Below are 24,054 nucleotides of genomic sequence, written 5' to 3' on the forward strand. Positions count from 1 at the left end.
TTGCCAATAAGCTTGTGATACTAAATACGTTAGATTTTGTTTATATACTTTCTGACTTGAATTACTTTTAACTGTAAATTGTTTCTTTTAATAGATGGACGACCTCAGTGGGAGGTAGAAGGGAAAATAATCCGGGAAAAATGTCAAGGGGTAAGAAATTTATTTCTTTAGAAACATTTAAGAAGCTTAGAACATTGGATAATGCTACTTTATATTATAGATGAGGAGTCTTTTATCTAATGAGTAATAGAAAAGTAAATTAGAATTTTTAGAAGTTTGGACATGAAATAGGTACTCTCCTTTTTCTAAAATTAAAGTTTAGGAAAGATAAACAATTGGTGTCTTTGCCTTTTTTGTGTATAGGAAAGGAGAAATTAAAAGGTTCTTACTACTGTTATCATTAGTTTATTTCTCTGAATTCAGTGAAAAAATCAAATTCAGTAAAGCCCACATAGAATGGGAAAAAATAGGGAGAGAACAAGCCCTAAGGAGTTTGTGTATTTAGCACAATTTTTGCAAGTTTTCAGCAGTAAGCCTTCCGGGATTCAACACTAAACACTGTGGTCCCTTCATCCTGATTGGAATGGAGACAGAATTTTTTGTGGGGTAGAGAATAACACTTTCCACAGTGCTCTCCAGAGACCTGGAGAAATTAGATTAAGGATTGCAGTTTCACTCTGCTTATGTAAAATTATTTTTTATATGGAAATGAATTTTTTATATTGCTAGTTTCGAACATTCTGAATATCAAATTTAAGGTAAGAAATCTAAATTATAACACAACTGAGGAAATATTAAACCTGATTGAAAACCAGGACAGACTTCCAGTTAAGATACATAGTAACGTGTAATATTCAGTAGTGCAGAATATCTCACTACATGGTACATAATAAGACTGTTTTTATTTCTGCTCCAACTAGAAACCCAATTGGATGACTAAAAGGCAATCTCTCCTTTAATGGTTTACTTTCAAGAGTTTATCTCTGTTGAGACTAGAGTTTCATAGAGTAAATCTCCAGATGACTTACATGACCAATTGATGTGCATAATGATCTATGATGGGAGACACTGGGTAGTTAAGCCTCATGAGTTGTGCTGAGTTTAGCAGGTGCATTTCATTTTTAGTTCTGAATGTAACACAATCTTACTACTTTCCATGCTCCTTAGGCTCACATTGTCCTTGAAGTTCCTCCATATCATAACCCAGCAGTTACAGCTGCAGTGCAGGTGCACTTTTATCTTTGCAATGGCAAGAGGAAAAAAAGCCAATCTCAACGTTTTACTTATACACCAGGTATGGGGAGTTGTGATGGTTTACCACAGAGCTTGCTTTCATAATGAATAAAAAGTTACTCAATGAAACCTGTATTAGAATGTTTACAATAGAGTACTTATAATCAATAAAAATCCTAACATATGCCTTGTCTGTAAAGTTTGTGTAGACTTTAAATATTAGATGTGATATTAGCTGTTATTTTGTAGTTATTTATTATAAGGAGATTAGAAGGTTGAATTTTGATTTTAAGTCGTTTATCTGGAGCTACCAGAAATCCCCAGCGCTACAGTAAGGGCAGGTGTTTGTGAATATTTGTGAAACTCCTTTGTGCCCTTAGCACACTGCAAGAAGGCAGTGTGTTCATCTCAAGCATTTCCAGTCAGATGAAAAATCTCTCATTAGATTTTCATTTGGCAAGTAGCAACTGTAGTATACTGTGGTCTGTGGGTTATATAAAGTCGATTCCAGAGTTTCTGGTTTTATAGATGTGCCCTAACAAAGGAGGCTGCCATACCTCTTTCTGCAGCAATTCAAATGCTGTAACTTTCCAGCTCTTGGTGGTAACACATAAATATTATATGCAGTAATTCATGCTGATGTTTACATAGTTAGAGAACAGATATTTCTAGAGGCCTTCTCTGTACTAGGTGCTGTGTCATTGCAGGGCTTGAACTCATGAAACATGAGATCATGACCTGAGTTGAAGTCACATGCTCAACTGACTGGCCACCCACACACCCCTGTTGCAAAAACTTTTAAATGGTTTATAGTAAATGAAAAACAGAAACACTTAAATTTGAGAAGGTACTAGTTATTAATGATCACTTATTTGTCATTCATATTCTTTAAAGCCTGGCTGTATTCCACTTTAAGCCTCTAAAGGCCATTTATATTCCCAGATCTGAAAATTAATATTACTTGATCATGTTAATACATTATTGGTAATAAAATATTTCTATTCATTTTCAAATAGAATACAACCCTTTTGAAAGATTTTGGTTAGTCATTTCAATATTAATTCAGTAAGTATTTGAGGGTGCCTCCTAAGTGGACAAAACCTCTCTCAGTTCCTTCTTTCATGGAACTTATAATATAGTGGATCAATAAATTAATTACCAACAAATGTATATAATTAGAAACTGAAATAAGGGCTCTGATTAAAAGGGATACAATACTATAGGTAAAAATAACAGAGGGACCCTTGCTTGGGTTAACTGCTTGAGAAAACCAGGATATATGTGTATATATGTGTGTGTGTGTGTATACGTATATATACATACTCTATATATGGTATATATAATGTATGTAAAAATAATACTGTCTAAGCCCTTTGTGTATTTATTCTTTTAATCCACATAATAGACCTTTATATAGTAGGTTATTATCTTATTTTACAGAAGAAGAAACTGAGTGGCTAAGTTATATGCCCAGAGTCTCACAGTCTTAGAACCACATGTCAAGCACAGGCAATCTGGTTCCAGAGTCTGGGCTCCTAACTGTTAAGCTAGAGTACATCTCAGATAAGTAATATTGCCCTCTCCATTTTGCAAATATGTGAACCAAGGTCACTCAGCTAGTAAGTGGCAGAGGTGAGATTTGAATCCAGGCAATCTGGCTGTAGGGGGAAAACATTCCAATTAAAGGTAGCAACATATACGAAGGTCGTGTGGTTGGTTGGATAATGGAGTATTAAGAGTTCTAAAATGGGGCACCTGGGTGGCTCAGTCTGTTGAGCGTCCGACTTCAGCTCAGGTCATAATCTCATGATTCGTGGGTTCGAGCCCCGCATCAGGCTCTGTGCTGACAGTTCAGGGCCTGGAGCCTGCTTCGGATTCTGTGTCTCCCTCTCTCTCTGCTCCTCCCCTGCTCACACTCTGTCTCTCTCTCAAAAATAAATAAAGGTTTAAGAAAAAAAAATTTTTAGAATAAAAGAGTTGTAAGAAATGAGCTTTAACGGAGAGGTGACATGATCAAATATGTATTAAAAAATTTTTTTCAGGGCACCTGGCTGGCTCAGTTGGTAGGGCATGCAATTCTTGATCTCAGGGTTGTGAGTTTGAGCCCCACATTGGGTGTGGAGCCTACTTTAAAATAAAATCATTTTCTCTACAATATATGAATGTATCAAATTAACATTTTGTACACCTTAAATTTTACACAATGTTATATGTCAAATATTTTCAATTAAAAAAAAGTTAAAAATAGGGGCGCCTGGGTGGCTCGGTTGAGTGCCTGCTTGACTTTGCTCAGGCCACGTTCTCACAGTTTATGAGTTCAAGCCCCACATCGGGCTCTGTACTGACAGTGAAGAGCCTGCTTGGGATTCTCTCTCCTTCCCGCTCTGCCTCTCTCTTTAAATAAATAAACAAACAAACAAACTTCAAAAAACAAATAAAATAGGAGTGCCTGGGTGGCTCAGTCGGTTGAGTATCTGACTTCGGCTCAGGTCATGATCTCACAGTTTGTGAGTTTGAACCCCGTTTTGGGCGCTTTGCTGACAGCATGGAGCCTGGAGCCTGCTTCGAATTCTGTGTCTCCCCCTCTCTCTCTGCCCCTCCTCTGCTCACTCTGTCTGTCTGTCTCTCTCTCTCTCTCTCTCTCTCTCTCAAAAATAAAGAAACATTAAAAAATTAAAAATTAAAATCATTTCTCTCATATTTCTACTGTTTTCTTATAAGATGTCAATGACCAGTTTAGTCTTTCCTCAGATTACTATGGAGAGTGAGATTTGTATGGCAGAGACCCAAGAAGGTTAAAAATATGCTTCAGATAACTAGAGCGTTTTGAATATACAGAAGAGACAACATTAATGATAATAAAGCATATCAGGTTTCTGAGAAAGGTGGGAAGGAATATAATTTCAAATATAAAAGTTGGAATGGGCCTTAGTTGGGAGAAGGAAAGGAGGGAAGGTAAAGATGAAAAAGATGGATATATATTAGGTTTATAAATTTAATAGTGGAGAGTTTAGGGAGTTTCCATATAATAGCATTGACTTTTTTTTCTTTAAAGAATGACATGCAGTCTTTTGTGAGTAGAGGGAAGTGTGGGTGTTTTGGCAGTTTGAAGAATATGGACAAGTTTGAAATAGTTGTAAAGAAAGGGGGGAGTAAGTTACCACAGAAATATAATTGGACTCTGGGCATGATCACAGGGTACCTTTAATGTTGATATTAATGAATTTATGAATATTAATTAGCCCGGCTGTGTAACTTTCTTAAGCAGCACTCAGATTCTTTAGGGCAGGTGGTAAAATATTAATAGTAGGGTTCCTCCAGGGTGATATTTATTAAAGACATACAGTCCAAGAATGTTATCAAATGCTGTGGAGATGAGAGACTATAGAATCTAACCTGAATAAGAAAGAAGAGGAGCTTCTGGGACTGTTGAAACAAAAAAGGCAGAGGTGTGCCTGGGTGGCTCAATCAGTTAAGTGTCAGACTTTGGCTTGGGTCATGATCTCACGGTTCATGGGTTTGAGCCCTGCGTTGGGCTCTGTGCTGACAGCTCAGAGCCTGGAGCCTGCTTCGGGTTCTGTGTCTCCCTCTCTGTCTGCCCCTGCCATCCTCCTGCTCTGTCTCTCAAAAATAAAAAAAGTAAAAAAAAAAAAAAAGCTCAGGATAAGTGAATAGAGGTTTTGATTGCTACCATCATAGTGGTAGTAATTGAACAAAGAGAATATAATGCCCTTACATTATCAGCTCATGAGTTGGGAGGACAACATAAAGGCAGAGTCCTGGAGGGCATTCTATATGAGAATGGAAATCATTGGGGCCCCAGAGTGCAGAAAGAATTTTGGATTGGACTACAACTGTCATCACTGGGCTTATGATTGACAAAATACAAATCAGGTGGCACACACTAACAGAAGGAAGAATAGATCAAGAAGTGTTTGGACAGCCCTTGTTCTGGTTGATTACTATCTTTTCTCTGTAGCATTTGGCTTTTTTCATTTTTTTCTAAAGTGAAATTTGGAATAAAATCTTTACAAAAGCAAATATATTCCTGTGAATTTATTTTTTAAAACAGACAAGTTGAAATAATTTCAAACACCCAAAATTGTCTTCCACTCTGAAATTGTTATTCTGTCCTAGATCCTTTTGATCCATTTATAGACACAATTTAAAATAAAAATTGGGAGTGCCTGGGTGGCTCAGTCGGTTAAGCGTCTGACTTTGGCTCAGGTCATGGTCTCATGGTTCATGGGTTCGAGCCCCATGTTGAGCTTTGTGCTGATAGCTCAGAGCCTGGAGCCTGCTTCGAATTCTCTGTCTCCCTCTCTCTCTCTCTGCCCTCCCCCCACTCATGCTCTGTCTTTGTCTCTGTCTGTCTCTCAAAATAAACATTAAAAAAAGTTTTTTTTTAATAAAAATGGGACCAAAATGTATACAGTATACTAATTTTGTAACCTAAACATTTTTATTTTGCTTCATGAACAGATAGAGTTTTATAGAATTTTAATAGCTTCTCATATTCTAGTTTGTGATACTTATATTAGAGTTGTTTGTTGTATTAATTTGTATGAACTATTTATATTAAAGATTTTAGCCTTTTTTTGTTTCTGACAATTCTTTTAAATTTTACTTACAAAAATTTTAGATATTCAGAAGTTGCTTCTTTATTATTCAAGGATTTGTCCATTTGTTACTTTTTGACAACCCTCTAGCAGTAGCAGTCTGACCACTATAAATATCCAATGAAAGAATAATCAGTTGCAAATGGCTAACTGTTCTGAGTTTTTTGTTTTGTTTTGTTTTGACGTTTATCATTGAAGTATAGTTGATGTACAATACTTTGTCACTTTCAGGTGTAATAACTTATTTTTTATTAAAATTTTTAAAAAATGTTTATTTTCAGAGAGAGTGCATGCATACACACACACACACACACACACACACACACACACACACACAGAAGCAAGTGGGGGAGGGGCAGAAAGAGGAGGGTGGACAGAAGATCCAACGTGGGTTCTGTATGGACAGCAGAGAGCCTAATGTGGGGCTCAAAGTCATGAACCATGAGATCATGGCCTGAGCTGAAGTCAGATGCTTAACTGACTGAGCCACCCAGGTGCCCCTGTTACAACTTTTTTTTAATTAGAAATTACATTTAGTGGGGCACCTGGGTGGCTCAGTTGGTGAGCATCTAACTCTTGATTTCGGCTCAGGTCATGATCTCATGGTTGTGGGATCGAGTCCTGCATTGGGATTAGTAGTGCAGAGTAGTGCAGGATGAGTAGTGCAGAGCCTACTTGGGATTTTCTCTCTCTCTTAGAAAAAAATAAACTTAAAAAACAAAGAAATTGCAACATTAAAAAAAAAAAGAAATTACATTTAGCACTATTTGTCCAATAGTCAAGTTTACTTAGTAATTTGAAGACTGTTCCCAGTATTATGTGTATGATTCACAAATTACCCTAATTACAGAACCCTTCCTTAGTGGCGTTACCTGAATTTCTGCCCAGCCACTAGCTTCAGACCTTCTGATGTGGGAGCCCTCTTTTCCACCCCAGTATCCCTGAAGCTTTTGAGGGAATATACCTCCCTCTGAGGCCTAGCAGTAGTTACTTGTGACTGGACGTACCATGTGATCTCTAGTTTTAGACTAGTGGGGCTTTAGGGGACAACATTAGAGATAAACTTTCATGTATAATATTTTACCTGTAGGAAAGTGTATTCTATGTTCTAAATAGTTGATTGGACAGACTTTTGGATTGTGATTCTTTATTTGGGAGAGAAAGCCTGCCTTACAGTTAGGTCACACTCAGCTCTGCCATAGACTGTACCCTCTTGGTTAATCTCTATACAATGAGGGCATAAGTCTAAAGCAGGTTTTTTCAAATTTAAATTGTTTTACTCCCCAAACAAAATCTTAGGCAAAAAGGCAATATATAAAAAGGATAAAATCTAGCTTTGATACTCTGGTTGTACTAGAAGGGGGAAATCCAGAGAGCTCCAGCTCTTTGAATGCTACTCTTCTACATCCACTACTTGAAGAAGACAGTGAGGCTTCTTATGGTTTCAAAAGCACTAGACCAGGAGATTTTTTTCCCGAGAATGAGGATATTTAACACAAAAGGTAGAGTTAATCTGTTTCTAAAATTCAACTCATTCTAGTTATGTACGGTCTCTAACTGTACTTCCCTCCAAATAAGAATAAATTACTATAGACTGTCAATCAGGACTTCTTAGATTTGGTTGGAGTCTTAATCCTTTATAGACAAAAAGTGACAGTTGATTTGGCAGAGTGAAAGTATACTCAATTTAGGAAAGCAGAACTCTCAATCTGAGTACACAGATGTGGGTCAGGAACATAAAAATAAAGATTGGATCATGAAAAAAAAAAAAGATACTATGTTACAGTTTTTAGTCCCTCTGTCTCCTTTTTAGTGCATGACAACCAGTCACTTAGGTAACCAAGGGCTTTACCTGCTCCATTCAGGATTAATTAAGATGAGAGTAGGCTTTTTTGCATATTCTCCCTCTTTTATATAGAAATGTAACTCTGCATATGGAATTTACTGTGACTTTCCTGGGACCGGAGTAGAAGCTGAAGTAGAAGAGGAAAAAAGAATCCAATAGTCCAGGGGAAAAGTTCTAGTTGTGCTAAAGTCAGAAAAAAAAGTGAGTACGCTAAAACATTAGAGAGGTTGGAGTTGTTAGATATGGTGAACCACACTTGAAATACACTTGAAATACCTGAGCAAGAATCAGAAACTGGATGGAAGCCTAGTTTAGAATGTTAACTTTGGTGCAGAAGCAATAAGAAGACTCATGATACACTTTTTCTCTTTTAAGTGTTGTCTCATTGTTAGGAGTGGGCTCACCAGTTGGCACATTGTTTATTTTGTGTGAGAGAGAGAGAGAGAGAGGGAGAGGGAGGGAGGGAGGGAAGGAGGGAGAGAATCCCAAGCAGGCTCCACGCCATCAGCGCAGAGCATCACACACGGTGCTCGATCCTACAAACCATGAGATCGTGACCTGAGCCGAGCGACCTGGTTCGCTTAACTGAGTGAGCCACCCAGTCACCTCAGGGCTATTTTAAATCTTACTTTCATTTCCTCAGATTGAGAACATGCTTTTGTGAGGAGACTTGTACTTGATGGGTTTGTTAAATGGCCAGATGAGGTTTGACCATGCTTGGCTTCTCACTGTTACTTTCTTTTGACATAAAATGAAGTACTTACATTTTAGTGAAGATCATGAAAATTTTAATTATGTTAGTTTAACTCATACAAACTTGGAACAATGAGATGTCAATTTAGGAAAATTATTTAAAAAAATTTTTTTTAATGTTTATTTATTTTTGAGACAGAGACAGAGCATGAACAGGGGAGGGTCAGAGAGAGAGGGAGACACAGAATCTGAAGCAGGGTCCAGGCTCTGAGCTGTCAGCACAGAGCCCAACGCAGGGCTCAAACTCACGGATCGTGATATCATGACCTGAGCCAAAGTTGGACACTTAACCAACTGAGCCACCCAGGCGCCCCTAGGAAAATTATTTTTATTTTTATTTATTTATTTTTTTTAATTTTTTTTTTTTAACATTTATTTTTGAGACAGAGACAGAGCATGAACAGGGGAGGGTCAGAGAGAGAGGGAGACACAGAATCTGAAACAGGCTCCGAGCTCTGAGCTGTCAGCACAGAGCCCGACGCGGGGCTCGAACTCACAGACCGTGAGATCATGACCTGAGCCGAAGTCGGCCGCCTAACCGACTGAGCCACCCAGGCGCCCCAGGAAAATTATTTTTAAATGAATTATAGTACTTCAGTAGGAGGATAAAGTTGGTAACTTTTAGAAAAGTGGACTGGAAGAAGTATTGCCCAAGAGAAACAATAAAGTCCATTGCTTTGACATACAAAAAATTAACTGATGGTTCTTTTCTGTTTTGATAAACATATTAAATAAAATAAGCAAAATACATTGATTTCTATGTTAAGCAGTCCTTTCACCAGGTAGATCTTAAATCATCTTAAATACATTTTTTGATGTGATAAAGGATAGTGGTTGGTATTCATAGCCTCTGCTTGTGTGATGGAATGATGAACTATAATCTTTCTTGTTAATATAGTATAGTGCAGTGATTAAAAGCATGGACTTTGAAGGCAGAAAAACCTGGATTCAGGTCCTTGTGATACCACTTTGAGATTTAGTGTCTTCAGGGGTAATAATAATCCTTGCCTCTTAAAGGTTGTTTTGAAGTGAATTAGGACTTTTGGGTACAAATGACAAAAACTCCATTCAAGCTAGCTTAACAAGAAAAATTGTATTGGCTCATGTAACTGGACAGTTAATTGGAATGCTGGCTTTAGGCATGCTTCAGCTCAAGCAATGTGGTCCCAGGGCTTAGGCTTTCTCTTCATCTTAACATTGCTTTTCTTTCTGTTGGCTTTGCTCTAGGGCAGGCTTTACTTACATGGCATCTCTAGGTTTGTTTCATCTTCATAATTAGCAATCCTAGAGAAGAGAGCTGGTACCTTCCCCCACCCACACACACTTCCATCTAGATCAGTCCTGGGGTCACACTCAAGTCTTTGGTTCAGTCCTGTTGTTGGCATTTGTAGGGGTTCTTATGAATTTTGGATATTAAACCCTTTACAGAAATATTATTTGCAAGTAGATTTTCCATTCTGTGGGCTATCTTTTCTCTGTCTTGATAGTGTCTTTTCATGGTCAGAAGTTTTTAATTTTGATGAAGTCCAATTTATCTGTTTTTGTTGTCTGTATGTTCAGGGTATGTGATACTTAAGAAACCATTGCCAAATCCAATGTCATGAAGCTTTTTTTGCCCTTTGTTTTTTTCTTAGAATTTGGTTTTTGCTCTTACGTTTAGGTCTTTGATCCACTTGAGTTAATTTTTGTGTATGATTCTTGGATAAGGTTCCATCTTCATTACTTTGAATGTGATGTCCCATTGTTCCTGTACCATTTGTTGAAGAGACTGTTCTTTCCCCCAATGAATAGTTTTGGCACCCTTGTATGAAGAGCAATTAACTGTTTATGTTAGGGTTTCCTTTTGGGCTCTCTATTCCATTGGTCTATACATCTGTCCTTAGGCCCGTACCACTTGGTTTTTATTACTGTAGCTTTGTCGTAAGTTTTGAAATTAGGAAGTGTGAGTACTCTGTCTTTGTTCTGTTTCAAGATTGTTTTTGACTATTTGAAGTCCCTTGGGATTTGGTATGAATTTTTGGATAAGTCTGTTTCTGCAAAAAACATAGTTGGGATTTCATTGAATCTGAAAATTGTTTTGGAGAGTGTTGCGTTCTTCGTGGTTAATTAAGTCTTTCAGTCCATGACCCCAGGGTATCTTTCCATGTATTTAGGTCTTCCTTCATTTCTTTAGCACTGTTTTGTAGTTATGAGTGTATAAGTTTTGCCTACCTTGGTCAAATTTATTCTTTAGTATTTTATTTTTTGATGCTATTGCAAATGAGGTTGTTTTCTTAATTTCTGTTTCAGATTGTGTATTGCTAGTCTATAAAAATACAGTCGATTTCTACATGCTGATTTTGTGTCCTGCAACTTTGTTGAATTTGTTTACTAGCTCTGACAGTTTTTTTGTTCATCCCAGTACTTTTTTGATCACTCATTATTCCTCTTGTAAATGTACCTGATGATGGTTGAGGATAAAATGAGGTACACATGAGGTGCCTCAGATGAGGTTCCTCAGATGAGGTACATGTGAAAACCGTTGTAAACTAGAAGCTCTATGAATATTAGATTCATGATCTCTGGTATATGATGCATTATGCAAAAACAGTGGACTGGTAGGTTTCAGATCAGAGATTGCAAATTCAACCTTTTTTATTAGGCTGTAGAGTTTGGGGTATCTTAAAAACTCATTTATTTTTTAAAATATTTAAATTTTTTTAATGTTTATTTTTGAGAGAGACGGAGACAGAGTGTGAGTGGGGGAAGGGCAGAGAGAGAAGGAGTCACAGAATCTGAAGTAGGCTCTAGGCTCCGAGCTGTCAGCACAGAGCTCGACAAGGTGCTCAAACCCACGAACTGGGAGATCATGACCTGAGCTGAAGTCAGACGCATAACTGACTAAGCCACTCAGGTGCCCCTATTTATTTATTTTGAGAAAGAGAGAAGGGTGAGCATGGGAGGAGCAGAGAGAATCCCAAACACAGAGCCTGATGCAGGGCTCAATCTCACAAACCATGAGATGACCTGAGCCGAAATCAAGAGTCAGTCACTCAACCAATTGAGTCACCCAGGCGCCCCATAAAAATCATTTATTTTTAAATAGGTAATGTATATACTTGGTTAAAAACATTGAGATTGTGGGGCGCCTGGGTGGCTGGGTCGGTTAAGCGTCCGACATCGGCTCAGGTCACGATCTCACGGTCCGTGAGTTCGAGCCCCGCGTCGGGCTCTGTGCTGACAGGTCGGAGCCTGGAGCCTGCTTCCGATTCTGTGTCTCCCTCTCTCTCTGCTCCTCCCCTGTTCATGCTCTGTCTCTCTGTGTCTCAAAAATAAACGTTAAAAAAAAATTAAAACAAAAAACAAAAAACATTGAGATTGTGTATTGCTAGTCTAGCACAAAAATTTACAGAGTAAAAAGTAAATCTGCCTCTTGCTCTTATTCCCTAGTTACCTAGTTTTGTTCCCAGCAGTAAACACAGCAGTTACCAGGTTTGTGTATCCATACCTATATAAGCAAAAACATGTGTACATGTACATATGCGTGTATATATATATACACACACACACACACACACACACACATATACATATATATATACACACACACATACACTGTATTTTAAAAGAATTGTGATATGTACACATTGTTCTGCACCTCACTTTTTTTTGTTACTTAGGAATGTATTAGAGGTCTTTCCACATCTCTTCATAGAGTTCTATGTGGTACTGTTTTTTTTTTAATGTGAATACTTTTAGAACAAGAACCACTCCCTGTTGTCTTTTGCTTGCTGACTTCACATATTTTATGTTATTTGCCTTTTCTGAAGGCATTTGAATTTTTTTCGAAGGCATTTGAATTTTTAACCCCTGACTTGGATACATGCTATAGTTATGTAGCCTAGAATGAAGTCCTTTGATAATCATTGTATGTATTATGTAATAACGTTTGCTTTAATCATTTTCTTTTTAGTTTTGATGAAGCAAGAACACAAAGAAGAGGTTGACTTGTCTTCAGTTCCGTCATTGTCTGTGCCTCATCCTGCCCAGACCCAGAGGCCTTCTTCAGACACAGGACACCCACATAACAGTGTACTGTCAACACAGAGAAGCTTGGTTTGTCCCATCCAGCAAACATATGCATCCATGGTAACTTCATCTCATCTGCCACAGTTGCAGTGTAGGGATGAAAGCGCTGGTAAAGAGCAGCATATGTTACCTTCTTCAGTCATGCACCAGCCTTTTCAAGTCACACCAACACCTCCTGTGGGGTCTTCCTATCAGCCTATGCAAACTAATGTTGTGTACAACGGACCAACTTGTCTTCCAGTTAATGCTGCCTCTAGTCAAGAATTTGATCCGGTTTTGTTTCCACAGGATGCAGCTCTTCCTACTTTAATAAATCTTGGCTGTCAACCATCGTCATCCATACCTTTTCATTCTTCAAATTCAGGCCCAACAGGACATCTCTTAGCCCACACACCTCATTCAGTACAGACCCTGCCTCATCTGCAGTCAATGGGATACCATTGTTCAACCACAGGACAGAGATCTCTTTCTTCTCCAGGGGCTGACCAGGTCGCAGGCCAGCCTCCCCCTCAGTTACAGCCCATTACATATGGTCCTTCACATTCAGGGTCTGGTACAGCAGCTTCCCCAGTAGCCTCTCATCCCCTGGCTAGTTCACCACTTTCTGGGCCACCATCTCCTCAGCTACAGCCTATGCCTTACCAATCTCCTAGCTCAGGAACTGCCTCATCACCATCTCTAGCCACCAGAATGCATTCTGGACAGCACTCAACTCAAGCACAAAGTACAGGCCAGGGAGGTCTTTCTGCACCTTCATCCTTAATATGTCACAATTTGTGTGATCCAGCTTCATTTCCACCTGATGAGGCAACTGTGAACATTAAGCCTGAACCTGAAGAGCAGGAACCTAACTTTTCAACAATTGGTCTACAGGACATCACTTTAGATGATGGTAAGTTCATCTTTCTGTTCTTCAAGCAGTGAAGATCCAGGAACTTTCTTCTCTGATAGTCTTAAAAAAGTTACCATGGATTGCTTATTGGCATATGGCCTATGGTTGGGCTTTTTTTTTTTTTCTTTAATAGTTGTTGTCACTAGAAATATGTTAAAGACTGAGAATAGACATGAAAATTTATACTTTGAAATCTAGTTTACCACTAATACCTACTGCAAAAAGTAAGACTTTGAATCATAGTCTCTTACCCATTTGTGATGGAACTAAGGACATGAGATTTATTGGGCATCTCTTCTTTTAGAACATACAGTTGGTCACAGTGTCTGGAAAATGGAATTTAGTAAATATTGCTACATGCCATCTATTTGGAAGGCACCGATTTAGATGCTGGGAATACTAGGAATATGTTTAGATAGAGTTCCTGTCCTTGAGACTCACACAAGTAAAGAACTTGTTGCTCTCTGGCTCTGCCAGCTTGCTGAGTCAGATAGTGGTGATGGTGCAAGACCAGATTGGTTGGCTGTAGCTGGTACAGCTGTTGGCACCAGGATAAAAAGAAGCTATTTATATAAATGTAGCAAGTTGGTATACAGACCTCTTTTTAAATTAGAGAACAAACTCTAGAATATTAATTATTTCAATAATTGAAAATTCCCCAAGATAGGATTTTCATGTAATGACTTAGAGTTTATTCTTGGCTGTATCATTTATGTGGTAGTGAAGTTTTGCCTAAATAGGAATTTAGTGAAAGCTACCTGTAACTGTTGTTCATCATGAAAATTCTAACAATTCTAAAAACATCGATATAGAAATTTAATTCTCTCTCTGAATCTGTACTTTTTTGTATAGAAAAGTAATTCTTTGTTAGCCATCTCTTTTACACATGTGGAGGAACTGAGTTTACTGCTTAGTTGCAAAGCTGGTGTTACATCCCAGATTCCAAACATAAGGGGAAAGGAAGGTAAATAAAATGTGGCATCCCCACTCCCAGGGCTTCCACCAGATCAGTACATAGCTGACTTTATAGCACAGTGGGTCTGGGACACTTATAACCAAGATCTAAAAAAAGCATATTAGGAGATCATCTGAGAGATGTGACAGATTCCTTAAGAAAGATTCAGCAATGGGGCGACTGGCTGGTTCAGTCAGTAGAGCATGTGACCCTTGATCTTGCGGTTGTGAGTTTGAGCCCCACATCAGGCCTAGAGCTTATTCAAAAAAAAGGAAGAAGAAGGATTCAGCAAAGGTTCCCTGAGGAGATGACATTTGAGCCAAGTCTTAGAGGATTGAGTATATGTTTTCAGTAAATGAGTATCAGAGGGCAAATCAGACAACATAAGCAGAAACAGCTGTGTCTGGGAAAGCATGATTATCAGTGGGTAAATGGCATAGTAAAAGATGGCTTTCAAAGCCACAAGGGGATGTGCCAGGTAATTTGTGTGTAAATATAAGATACAGTTGACGCTTGAACAACTTGGGGGTTAGGGGCACCTACCCTCACTCAGTCAAAATATCCACATATAACTGTCAATTCCCCAAAAACTTAACTAGTAATAGTGTACTATTGATTGAAAGTTGATTGAAAGCCTTACTGATAACATAAACAGTTAACACATATTGGTATGTTATATATATTTTATATTATATTCTTATGGTAAAGTAAGCTAGAGAAAAGAAAGTGTTACTAAGAAAATCATAAGGAAGAGGGGCACCTGGGTGGCTCAGTCCGTTGGGCATCCGACTTTGGCTCTGGTCATGATCTCACAGTTCGTGAGTTCGAGCCCCATATCAGGCTCTGTGCTGACAGCTCAGAGCCTGGACCCTGCTGTGGATTCTGTATCCCTCTCTCGCTCTGCCTCTCCCTGGCTCACACTCTGTCTTTCTCTCAAAAATAAGTAAACATTTAAAAAATTTAAAAAAGAAAAAATAATCATAAGGAAGAGAAAATACATTTACAGTTCTGTGCTGTGAAAAATCCACATGTAAGTGGACTCTTATGATTCAAACCCATGTTATTCAAGAGTCAACTGTATATGTGTAAACTCAAGTATCATCTACAATTTGAATAGTATTTTCCTATTCATTATTTCATTTGATCCTTATTAATCCTGTCTCTGACCTAGATGGTGATGATTTAAAGAACTGAGCTTTCTAAAGGTCACACGTCTGTTAAGTAGGAGCTAAGACTGGAATCAGATCTTTTCATTCTGGTCTTTTTCTTGCAGCACTATAGCTGCCTTCCAGCAACAGCAGGCCATGGTGGTTAGAACTCTACTAAAGAAGGTCCCTCAAGCTTTTTTTAATTCCTAGAGGAACATGTGTGCAGAACTTCACTACATGAACACATATTCACAACTGTACCTGATCTGTCACGTTTGTATTGGGAGTACTTGATGGCTCTTGTATAAGTGTCTTGCTGTGCTTTTTCTGCACAGCTGGCATAAGTGTCATACTTTAGAGCACCAGGTAGAGAGGAGGCTTCTACTTTGATGCAAAACAGGTTTGAAATAAGTAAAAGATTTTCAATTGAACATAGGCTTTTAAAAATGTTACCTATTCATTCTTGCAGCAGTTTTAGACTATTCATCATGCTTTTAGGGTGTATGTTTAGAATTTTAATCCCTGAAACAAGGGTTGAGACCTTGAATGATAACCTACCACCCATTTGTGATGGAACTGAAGGCACGAGATTCATTGAACACATCTCAAAGTGTATTCTAGCTCATTTTCTTTCCGAATGAACCAAAAAAGGACAAAGGTGGTGGAACTTGCTCTATCACAGATAGAGTGATATTTTGGGGGCAACAAATTGGAACCTTCTAGAAAGGTTTTGTTAAAATTTTATTTCACCTTTTGAATATGTGAAAATGTGTTGCTGATGAGGCCTATGAGGGCACGTATAAAAAAAACCTTCATTTTTGCTCCATTCATTGTATAAGCCACACAATCAAGTAAAGTTCCCAAATTGTAGCCCTACAGAGGATGAAGACTGGCTATTGAATTCTTTGCCACCTATCATGAGACTTGACAGAACCTCAGTGGTGCTAGCAATAATTAAAGGGGGCAGGGACGAAAATGCAGTCCTGGGCACCTTGAATTGTTAGATGTAAGAGATTTGCCAACTAACTCATTGATAATGTTATTTTGATTTGCCTTTGAAGGTAAAATTCTAGGTACTTAAAAAATCCTACAAGGGTACCTGGGTGGCTCAGCCAGTCGAGTGTCCAACTTTGGCTCAGGTCATGATCTCACGGTTCATGAATTCAAGCCCCGCGTCGGGCTCTGTGTTGACAGCTCAGAGCCTGGAACCTTCTTCGGATTCTGTGTCTCCCTCTCTCTCTGCTCCTCCCCCACTCATACTCCGTCTGTCTCTCTCTCTCTCTCTCTCAAAAATAAATAAAAATATATTTTTTAAATGTTTAAAAAAAACCCTACAGTTCTGCAAAGTTTTAGTATAAAGTCATTGAAAAACAACAACATATCTCATAGGCCTGGCACTCCTAGCATTTTAATGTCTCCTTTCTGGCTACCTTTAAAAGGAAGCCATGAAACATCCCAAAAAGGATTAGAAGCACTTAAAGTGAACTTAGCAGTTAGCCTAAGCTCAGATTTTATATTAACTTTTCTATATTGTGTTAAATATTAATTTCTACTCTACAACTAGAGGACACAAATAATTTTTTTTAATTTGTATTATACTAGTTAAATAAACTTAAATATACTAGTTTAAATATACTTAAATATACCAGTTAAATATACTAATCCTAAGAACTTTTTAAAAAGTGTTTGCTTATTTTTGAGAGAGAGAAAGAGAATCTCAAACAGGTTCTGCACTGTCAGCACAGAGCCTGATGCGGGGCTTGAACTCAGGAACCGTGAGATCATGACCTGAGCCGAAATCAACAAGAGTTGGGTAGTTAACCCACTGAGCTACCCAGGTGCCCCTAATCCTAATAACTTGTGTTAAGCATATTTCTGTTTTATATTTATTTAACCCTCATTAAAAAAAAATCCCATTAGAGATTTTAAAAGATTAAAGATAAAATATCCTTTTTATCTTACGATTTTTTTAATGTTTATTTTGAGAGAGAAAGAGGGAGAGAGAGAATCCTAAGCAGGCTCCATGCTGTCAGTACAGAGCCCGACACAGAGCTTGATCCCACCAACCGGGAGATCATGACCTGAGCTGAAATCAAGAATTGGATGCTTAACTGAGTGAGCCACCCAGGCACCCCTATTTTGCAGTTTTTAATAAGATGGAGTCAAGAATCATTCAGTCATTACTTGTGACTTTTAGAAATGTGGACATTCACACCTTAATTTTTTATTATAAATTTAGTGACATTTAATAGAGAAGATATTAGTGCCCCTAAGCTCAGAAATTGAAGACTTACAGAGCTAGAAATACCTCTCATACAGCTCTCTCATTTTATAGATGAAGAATCTGAGTTTTACAGAGCCTAAGGTTTTCGTTCAGGGTAACACACAGTTAATAGCATATAAAGACTAAAGCCCGGGGCACCTGGGTGACTCTGGGTTGAGCATCTGACTCAATTTCAGCTCGGGTCATGATCCCAGGGTTGTGGGTTCGAGCGCCTCATTGGGCTTTGTGCTGAATGTGGACCCTGCTTACGACTGTCTCTCTCCCCCTCTATCCCTTGTCCCCACTCTCACGCTCTCACTCTCTTTAAAAAAAAAAAAAAAAAGACATGACTAAAACCCAAGTCTCCTGGTTCCTGCTTCAGTATTTTAGGTGTTTTTCATGTTTGTTATCCGTCTGTGAATTGAGACTGCTGCTGTAGAGCAAGCCAAGTATGTGAAAGAAACAGCCATTTTCTCCTTAGAGTTTCTGTTTGTGAGAGGGACCAGGGTAGTTTTAAATTCTCACTATAAAAGAATTTTAAAAGACTCTCTGACACTACGGTTCTCTCTCCTCCTCTTTGACACCAGGGTTCATACTCTGGTATCTTTAGTGATACTGTATTCCTGTTCGTCTCTTCCTTTTTACCTTCTTTGGATCATCTCTGGGCCTTTTGAGTTCTGGCTACCCTTATTTTATGTGGGCTCTGATGCCTCTGGAATCATGCAAAACAAACCTAATCCTTGTAATAGCCCTTCACATTTGTGAAATCTGATCTCTTTCCCCATCTTAAAAACACTCCAGCAACTTCACCTTTCCCGCACCATCACCACCCTCTGCTTAACCCTGGTGTTTTAATTCCTTTTTGTTATGAAGTAGGGGAGCATACTGTAGCCAGCTCAGAGTGTATTGGGACTATCACCTTCCTTGTTCAGAAGTCTTTATTGTATCAATATGGCCTGAGGTCAGGGGATTTTCTTAGCTCCATCTTACTGTTGATTTAGTGAGTCATAAGTAATGCTAAATCACATCCTTTCTCTCCCCACTCCCTACCCCTTGGGTTTTTGCATATGTTGGTTTTGGAACCCAAGACTAAACTTTACAATTATCCTCTTTCAGTTTCATGGAAGTGATTTTGGCCCCTCATATTCCATACTTAGAAGAGTCCATTTCAGCATAGAGTGGCTCTCTCCTCAAAGCATATCTTCGGGGGAATAACAACAGAATACTGATTTTTACCAAGTGATGTTTTCTTTCAAGAAGTCCTCTTGGAAGTTTGTAACATGTACTTACTCAACGAATTCGAACATTGTTCAAAACTCTTGCTATTTCTTTTTTCTTTGCTACCTAAATGTACCATTGCCCCTGCTTGAAAACTCTGCTCTTGGTGTGCCGGGGTGGCTCAGTCGGTTGAGCATCCAACTTTGGCTCAGGTCATGTTCTCATGGTTCATGAGTTCTCGCTCCACCCTTGCCCCACTCCCACTCTCTCAAAAGTAAACATTAAAAAAAAATACATTTCCTATTTTAAAAAAAGTGTGCTCTCTACATGTATAAAATTATCAGTGAGTTTCTACTCACATATTACAGTTTGTATGTCTGGAGTTGTTATTTTTCCTAAAAATTCCTTGTGCATTATAGGGTGTATGTCCCAGTCTTTGGACCAAATGATACATATTAAAACAGTACAGAAATATAGAAATTGTCACAGGTGTGTTTTAAGCATTTTAATTAAGATTATAGTATTGTTAAACTAGACTGTCTTTCACCTTTAAATACAGGCCCATTTAATTTCTGATTGAGCTGAATCCCGTTACAGCTTTCCATTAGAGTCCCTGAATTCCCACCCATCCTCCTTTGTTCACAAACTAAGAGAGCTGCAGCTGCAGCTTTTCAGCAGAGAAGAGGCTCCATGTTAAATATAGCCTGACCTACTGCTGTGGTGAAAACTGACACTGACACTTGCAGGCTCTGTGCAATAACTTGCTGATCCTAAATGTAGGGCAATTACAAACTTGACTGTAAACAGGAACTCCAGACGTGACCTCAGATACTGCAGTTCAGTATATAAGTGATAAGCACAAGTGCCTACTTTTGAGTAGCAAGGGAATGATGAACACAAGATTAAGGATGGGGAAAGCAAGAGGCTGGTATGAGGAGCAGAGGTAAATATTGTCAGTGTTCTTTTCTACCTGTTGGATATTAATTTCACTGCTGTTTATTGTATTCAAGTAAAATGAAATAAAGCCATACATAGCTGATGGTGAGAATGGGCCACAAATGAGGTATTTAATCACTTTGGGGCACTGAGGTAAAAGGGAGGTAGAATGTACTGAACTTTCTCCTTTAATTCTTTTTTTTTTAACGTTTATTTGTTTTTGAGACAGAGACAGAGCATGAACGGGGGAGGGTCAGAGAGAGAGGGAGACACAGAATCCATGGCAGGCTCCAGGCTCCGAGCTGTCAGCACAGAGCCCGATGCGGGGCTTGAACTCACAGACTGCGAGATCATGACCTGAGCCGAAGTAGGACGCTTAACTGACTGAGCCACCCAGGTGCCCCTGAACCTTCTCCTTTAACTGGGACTCTGGATAACTCATGAGTCCTTGTCTAGGAAGCATGCATGTACTCCTGAACATCAAACATATTTATGATGAATAATTCCAGAGGTAGGAAAGTTCCATAAATAATGCCCAGGTAGACTTTGGATAGTGGCTCATACAGAACAGACCATGATGGGGATTCAGGACCTTAGACATAGCAACTCTTAGACATATGATAAGAAAGTTTAATTTCAGAACCAATGAAGCAACTGCAAGCATTTGAGATCTTTTATTTATTTATTTTTTATTTCTTTTTCACATTTATTTTTTTTTGAGAGACAGAGACAGAGCATAAGTGGAAGAGGGGCAGAGAGAGAAGGAGACACAGAATCCAAAGCAGGTTCCAGGCTCCGAGCTGTCAGCACAGAGCCCGACGCAGGGCTCGAACCCACAAACCGTGAGATCATGACCTTAGCCTAAGTTGGACGCTCAACCGACTGAGCCACCCAGGTGCCCCAGAAAAGATCGTTTATTTCTTATGTCAAGTGTGTCTGTAATCTCCATAGACACAAATTAACTGTACTCCATTCGAACAAAAATTTTTCTTTGAATCAACTTGACACAAATTTGTATATAAACTAGGAAAAACCCAAGATAGGCTACCACTAAATAACTGGCATGTATCACAGCATATCAAAAGACTTCAAAAGGGTGCCTGCCTGGGTGACTCAGTCAGTTGAGCACCTGACTCTTGATTTCAGCTCATATCATTATCCCAGGGTCATGGAATCTAGCCCCAAGTGGGGCTCTGTGTTGAGTGTGGAGCCTGCTTAAGACTCACTCTCTCTCTCTCTCCCTCCCTCAATCCCCCTCCCTCTGCCCCTCTCCCCTGCTCTCACACACACACACTCTCTCTCTCTCTCTCTCTCTCTCTCTCTCTCTCTCTCTCTCTCTCAAATAAAAAATGAAAAAGCCTTCAAAAGGAGTTAACTTTAAGAACTATATTTAGGGGTGCCTGGGTGGCTCAGTCGGTTAAGCATCTGACTTCGGCTCAGGTCATGATCTCACAGTTCATGGGTTCGAGCCCCGCATCAGGCTCTGTGCTGACAGCTCAGAGCCTGGAGCCTGTTTCAGATTCTGTGTCTCCCTCTCTCTTTGCCCCTCCCCTGTTCACACTCTGTCTCTGTCTCAAGAATAAACATTAAAAAAAAAAACTATATTTAAAAATAATTAATGAGGGACATCTGGGTGGCTCAGTCAGTTAAGTATCTGACTTTGGCTCAGGGCATGATTTCTTGGTTTGTGAGTTCAAGCCCTGCATCGGGCTCTCTGCTGTCAGCACAGAGCCTGCATTAGATCCTCTGTCCTCCTCTCTCTGTGTCCCTCCCCCACTTGGGCTTTCGTTCTTTTTCAAAAATAAATACACTTTAAAAAATGAATTATGGTTACTATTTCTTGATAATCATTTTTTGAGCTCTTTGGTAGTATAGTAGTAGCTCATTAGTTCTTCCCAACAATTTATGAAAAGTGAATTATTAGCTTTATTTTTAGAGATGTGGCTCAGAAAGCTTAACTATTTTCCCAGTGTTATATGGCCACAAACACTGGGACTGGCATTTGAATCCAAGTCTGCCTGAAATTTAGATTGTCTGAAATGTTCAGTGGTTTCTGAAATAGCTATGATTGATTATAATCTCTTTATAAACACAATAAATAGTAACTCTTGGGGCACCTGGGTGGCTCAGTCAGTTGATCAGTTGAGTGTCTGACTTTGGGTCAAATCATGATCTTGTGGTTTGTGAATTCAAGCCCCACATGGGGTTTGCTGCTGTCAGCACAGAGTCTGCTTCAGATCCTCTGTCCCCCTCTCTCTGCCCCTCCCCCACTTGCACTCCTGTGCACATGCGCTCTCTCTTTCTCTCAAAAATAAACATTCAAAAACAAAAAATTGTAACTTCCTTGTGTCTTCCATGTGTAAGATACAAAACCAGTGTCTAAAAATGTATTATGTTTTAAAATTTATATCTTGTTTTTGAGTTCCTTTGGAGATGGATCATTCACAAAGAGAAAAATATTTTAAGTGAAAGAAATAATTTTAGGCTGACCAGTTCAGCTTTTTATGGTTTGGTGGGAATTGATAGTTCTGTGGCTTTGTGTGACAGGGTTAACCTCTTGCCATGGATCTTAGCTTTTGATAAAACATAGATTAAATATACTCAAACAGCTTTTCTCTGAAGATATCTGATTTTAAAAAGGTTTTTTTTTTTTTTTTTTGTTTTTTGTTTTTTTTTACATTACCTACCGTTAGCCTGTCTATCTGGTCAGGAAGAAAAGTATGAAACTCTTTAAGTTCTGGTGGAAGATAGGATAGGGTTGAGAGTGTTGGGTACAGGCAATCTAGCTTTACATCTATAAGAATCGTAATAAATTAAGTCCCTTATAATCATATTGTGTATTTAAAAGCATCTGTAAATGGTTTTATGTAGAATGGGAGTTTTAAGGTGCCTGGGTGGCTCAGTCGTTAAGCATCTGACTTTGGCTCTGGTCATGATGTCAGAGTTCATGAGTTCGAATCCCACATTGGGTGAGCATGAGCCCCACTTCGGGTGAGCTTAAGTCCCACATCATGTGAACACGAGCCCGTGAGCCCTGCTTCTCTCTCTCTCTCTCTCTCTCTCTCTCTCTCTCTCTCAAAAAAAAAAAAAATGCTAAAGGTACAACAAAGTACATAGTGAAAATTCTCTCTCCTAGGTACCTAATTGTCCTCTGTATGGACAGTTGGGTTACCAATTGCTTGGCTGTCACCAAAGGGGTATTTTATGCATTCGTAAGCAATTGTGTACATTTTTTCCTTATTTTTACTAGTATAGTATGTGTATTGTTCAGCATTTTGCTTTTCCTATATGTTGACTCTTGGACATTTTTCAGAACTGTACTTTTATCTATTTAATAAGTATAATAAATAACTTATTACAGATTTCATTTCCTACCTTTTTATAGACATCTGTGTATGTTTGTATATATGATAAATTCCTAGAAGTGTTTTGAGAAAGATTGCCAGGTTGTCTTTCATAAAAATTTTACCAATTTATAGGGCACCTAGGTGGCTCAGTTGGTTAAGCGTCCAACTCTTGGTTTTGGCTCAGGTCATGATCTCACAGTTTCGTGAGTTCAAGCCCTGAGTCAGGCTCTGTACTGGCAGCATAGAGCCTGCTTGGGATTCTCTTTCCCTCTCTCTTTCTGCTCCTTCCCTACTTGCACTGTCTTTGTCTCTCTCAAATAAATAAAACTTTAAAAAAAATGTGGCACGTCACTTAAAAAAATTTTTTTTACATTGCCACTGCCATTGTAAGAGAGTATCTTCACCAGCACATTCTGCTGTCAGACATCTTATTTGCCAGTGGGATAACTGGAAAATAGTTTCTTGATACAATTTTTTTTTAGTTTATTTTGAGTAAGAGAGAGCGCGCACACAAGTGTGCACAAGTGGGGGAGGGGCAGAGAGCGAGGGAGAGTTAGACTCCTAAGCAGGCTCTGTGCAGAGCCTGATGTGGGGCTCAGTCTCACCAACTGTGAGATAGTGGCCTGAGCCAAAATCGAGAGTCGGATGTTACCCCACTAAGCCACCCTGGTACCTGCTTCTCAGTATAATTTTAGTTTACACTTCATTTAGGAGTAAGATTTGTGTACCTTCTCATGTGCTTAAGAGAAAATCTTTGTCACAAATCTGTGATCTCT

The 24,054-nt window shown here is 38.8% G+C and overlaps 1 protein-coding gene across 4 annotated transcripts in view; it reads left to right on the forward strand.

The window, feature by feature from the left end:
- The window catches only part of NFATC3 (nuclear factor of activated T cells 3), a 136,792-nt gene that overhangs the window by 91,593 nt on the left and 21,145 nt on the right, over positions 1-24,054 (forward strand). For 3 of the 4 annotated variants that reach the window (XM_042969390.1, XM_042969389.1, XM_042969391.1), the window contains 3 exons: positions 95-150; positions 1,168-1,294; positions 12,404-13,411. In XM_042969390.1, coding sequence (XP_042825324.1) covers positions 95-150; positions 1,168-1,294; positions 12,404-13,411 — 1,191 coding nt within the window. The remainder of the gene's footprint in view (positions 1-94; positions 151-1,167; positions 1,295-12,403; positions 13,412-24,054) is intronic. The other variant, XM_042969392.1, reaches the window with a different exon arrangement.

This window comes from Panthera tigris, chromosome E2 (genome assembly GCF_018350195.1).
Source record: "Panthera tigris isolate Pti1 chromosome E2, P.tigris_Pti1_mat1.1, whole genome shotgun sequence".
Lineage (NCBI taxonomy): Eukaryota > Metazoa > Chordata > Mammalia > Carnivora > Felidae > Panthera > Panthera tigris.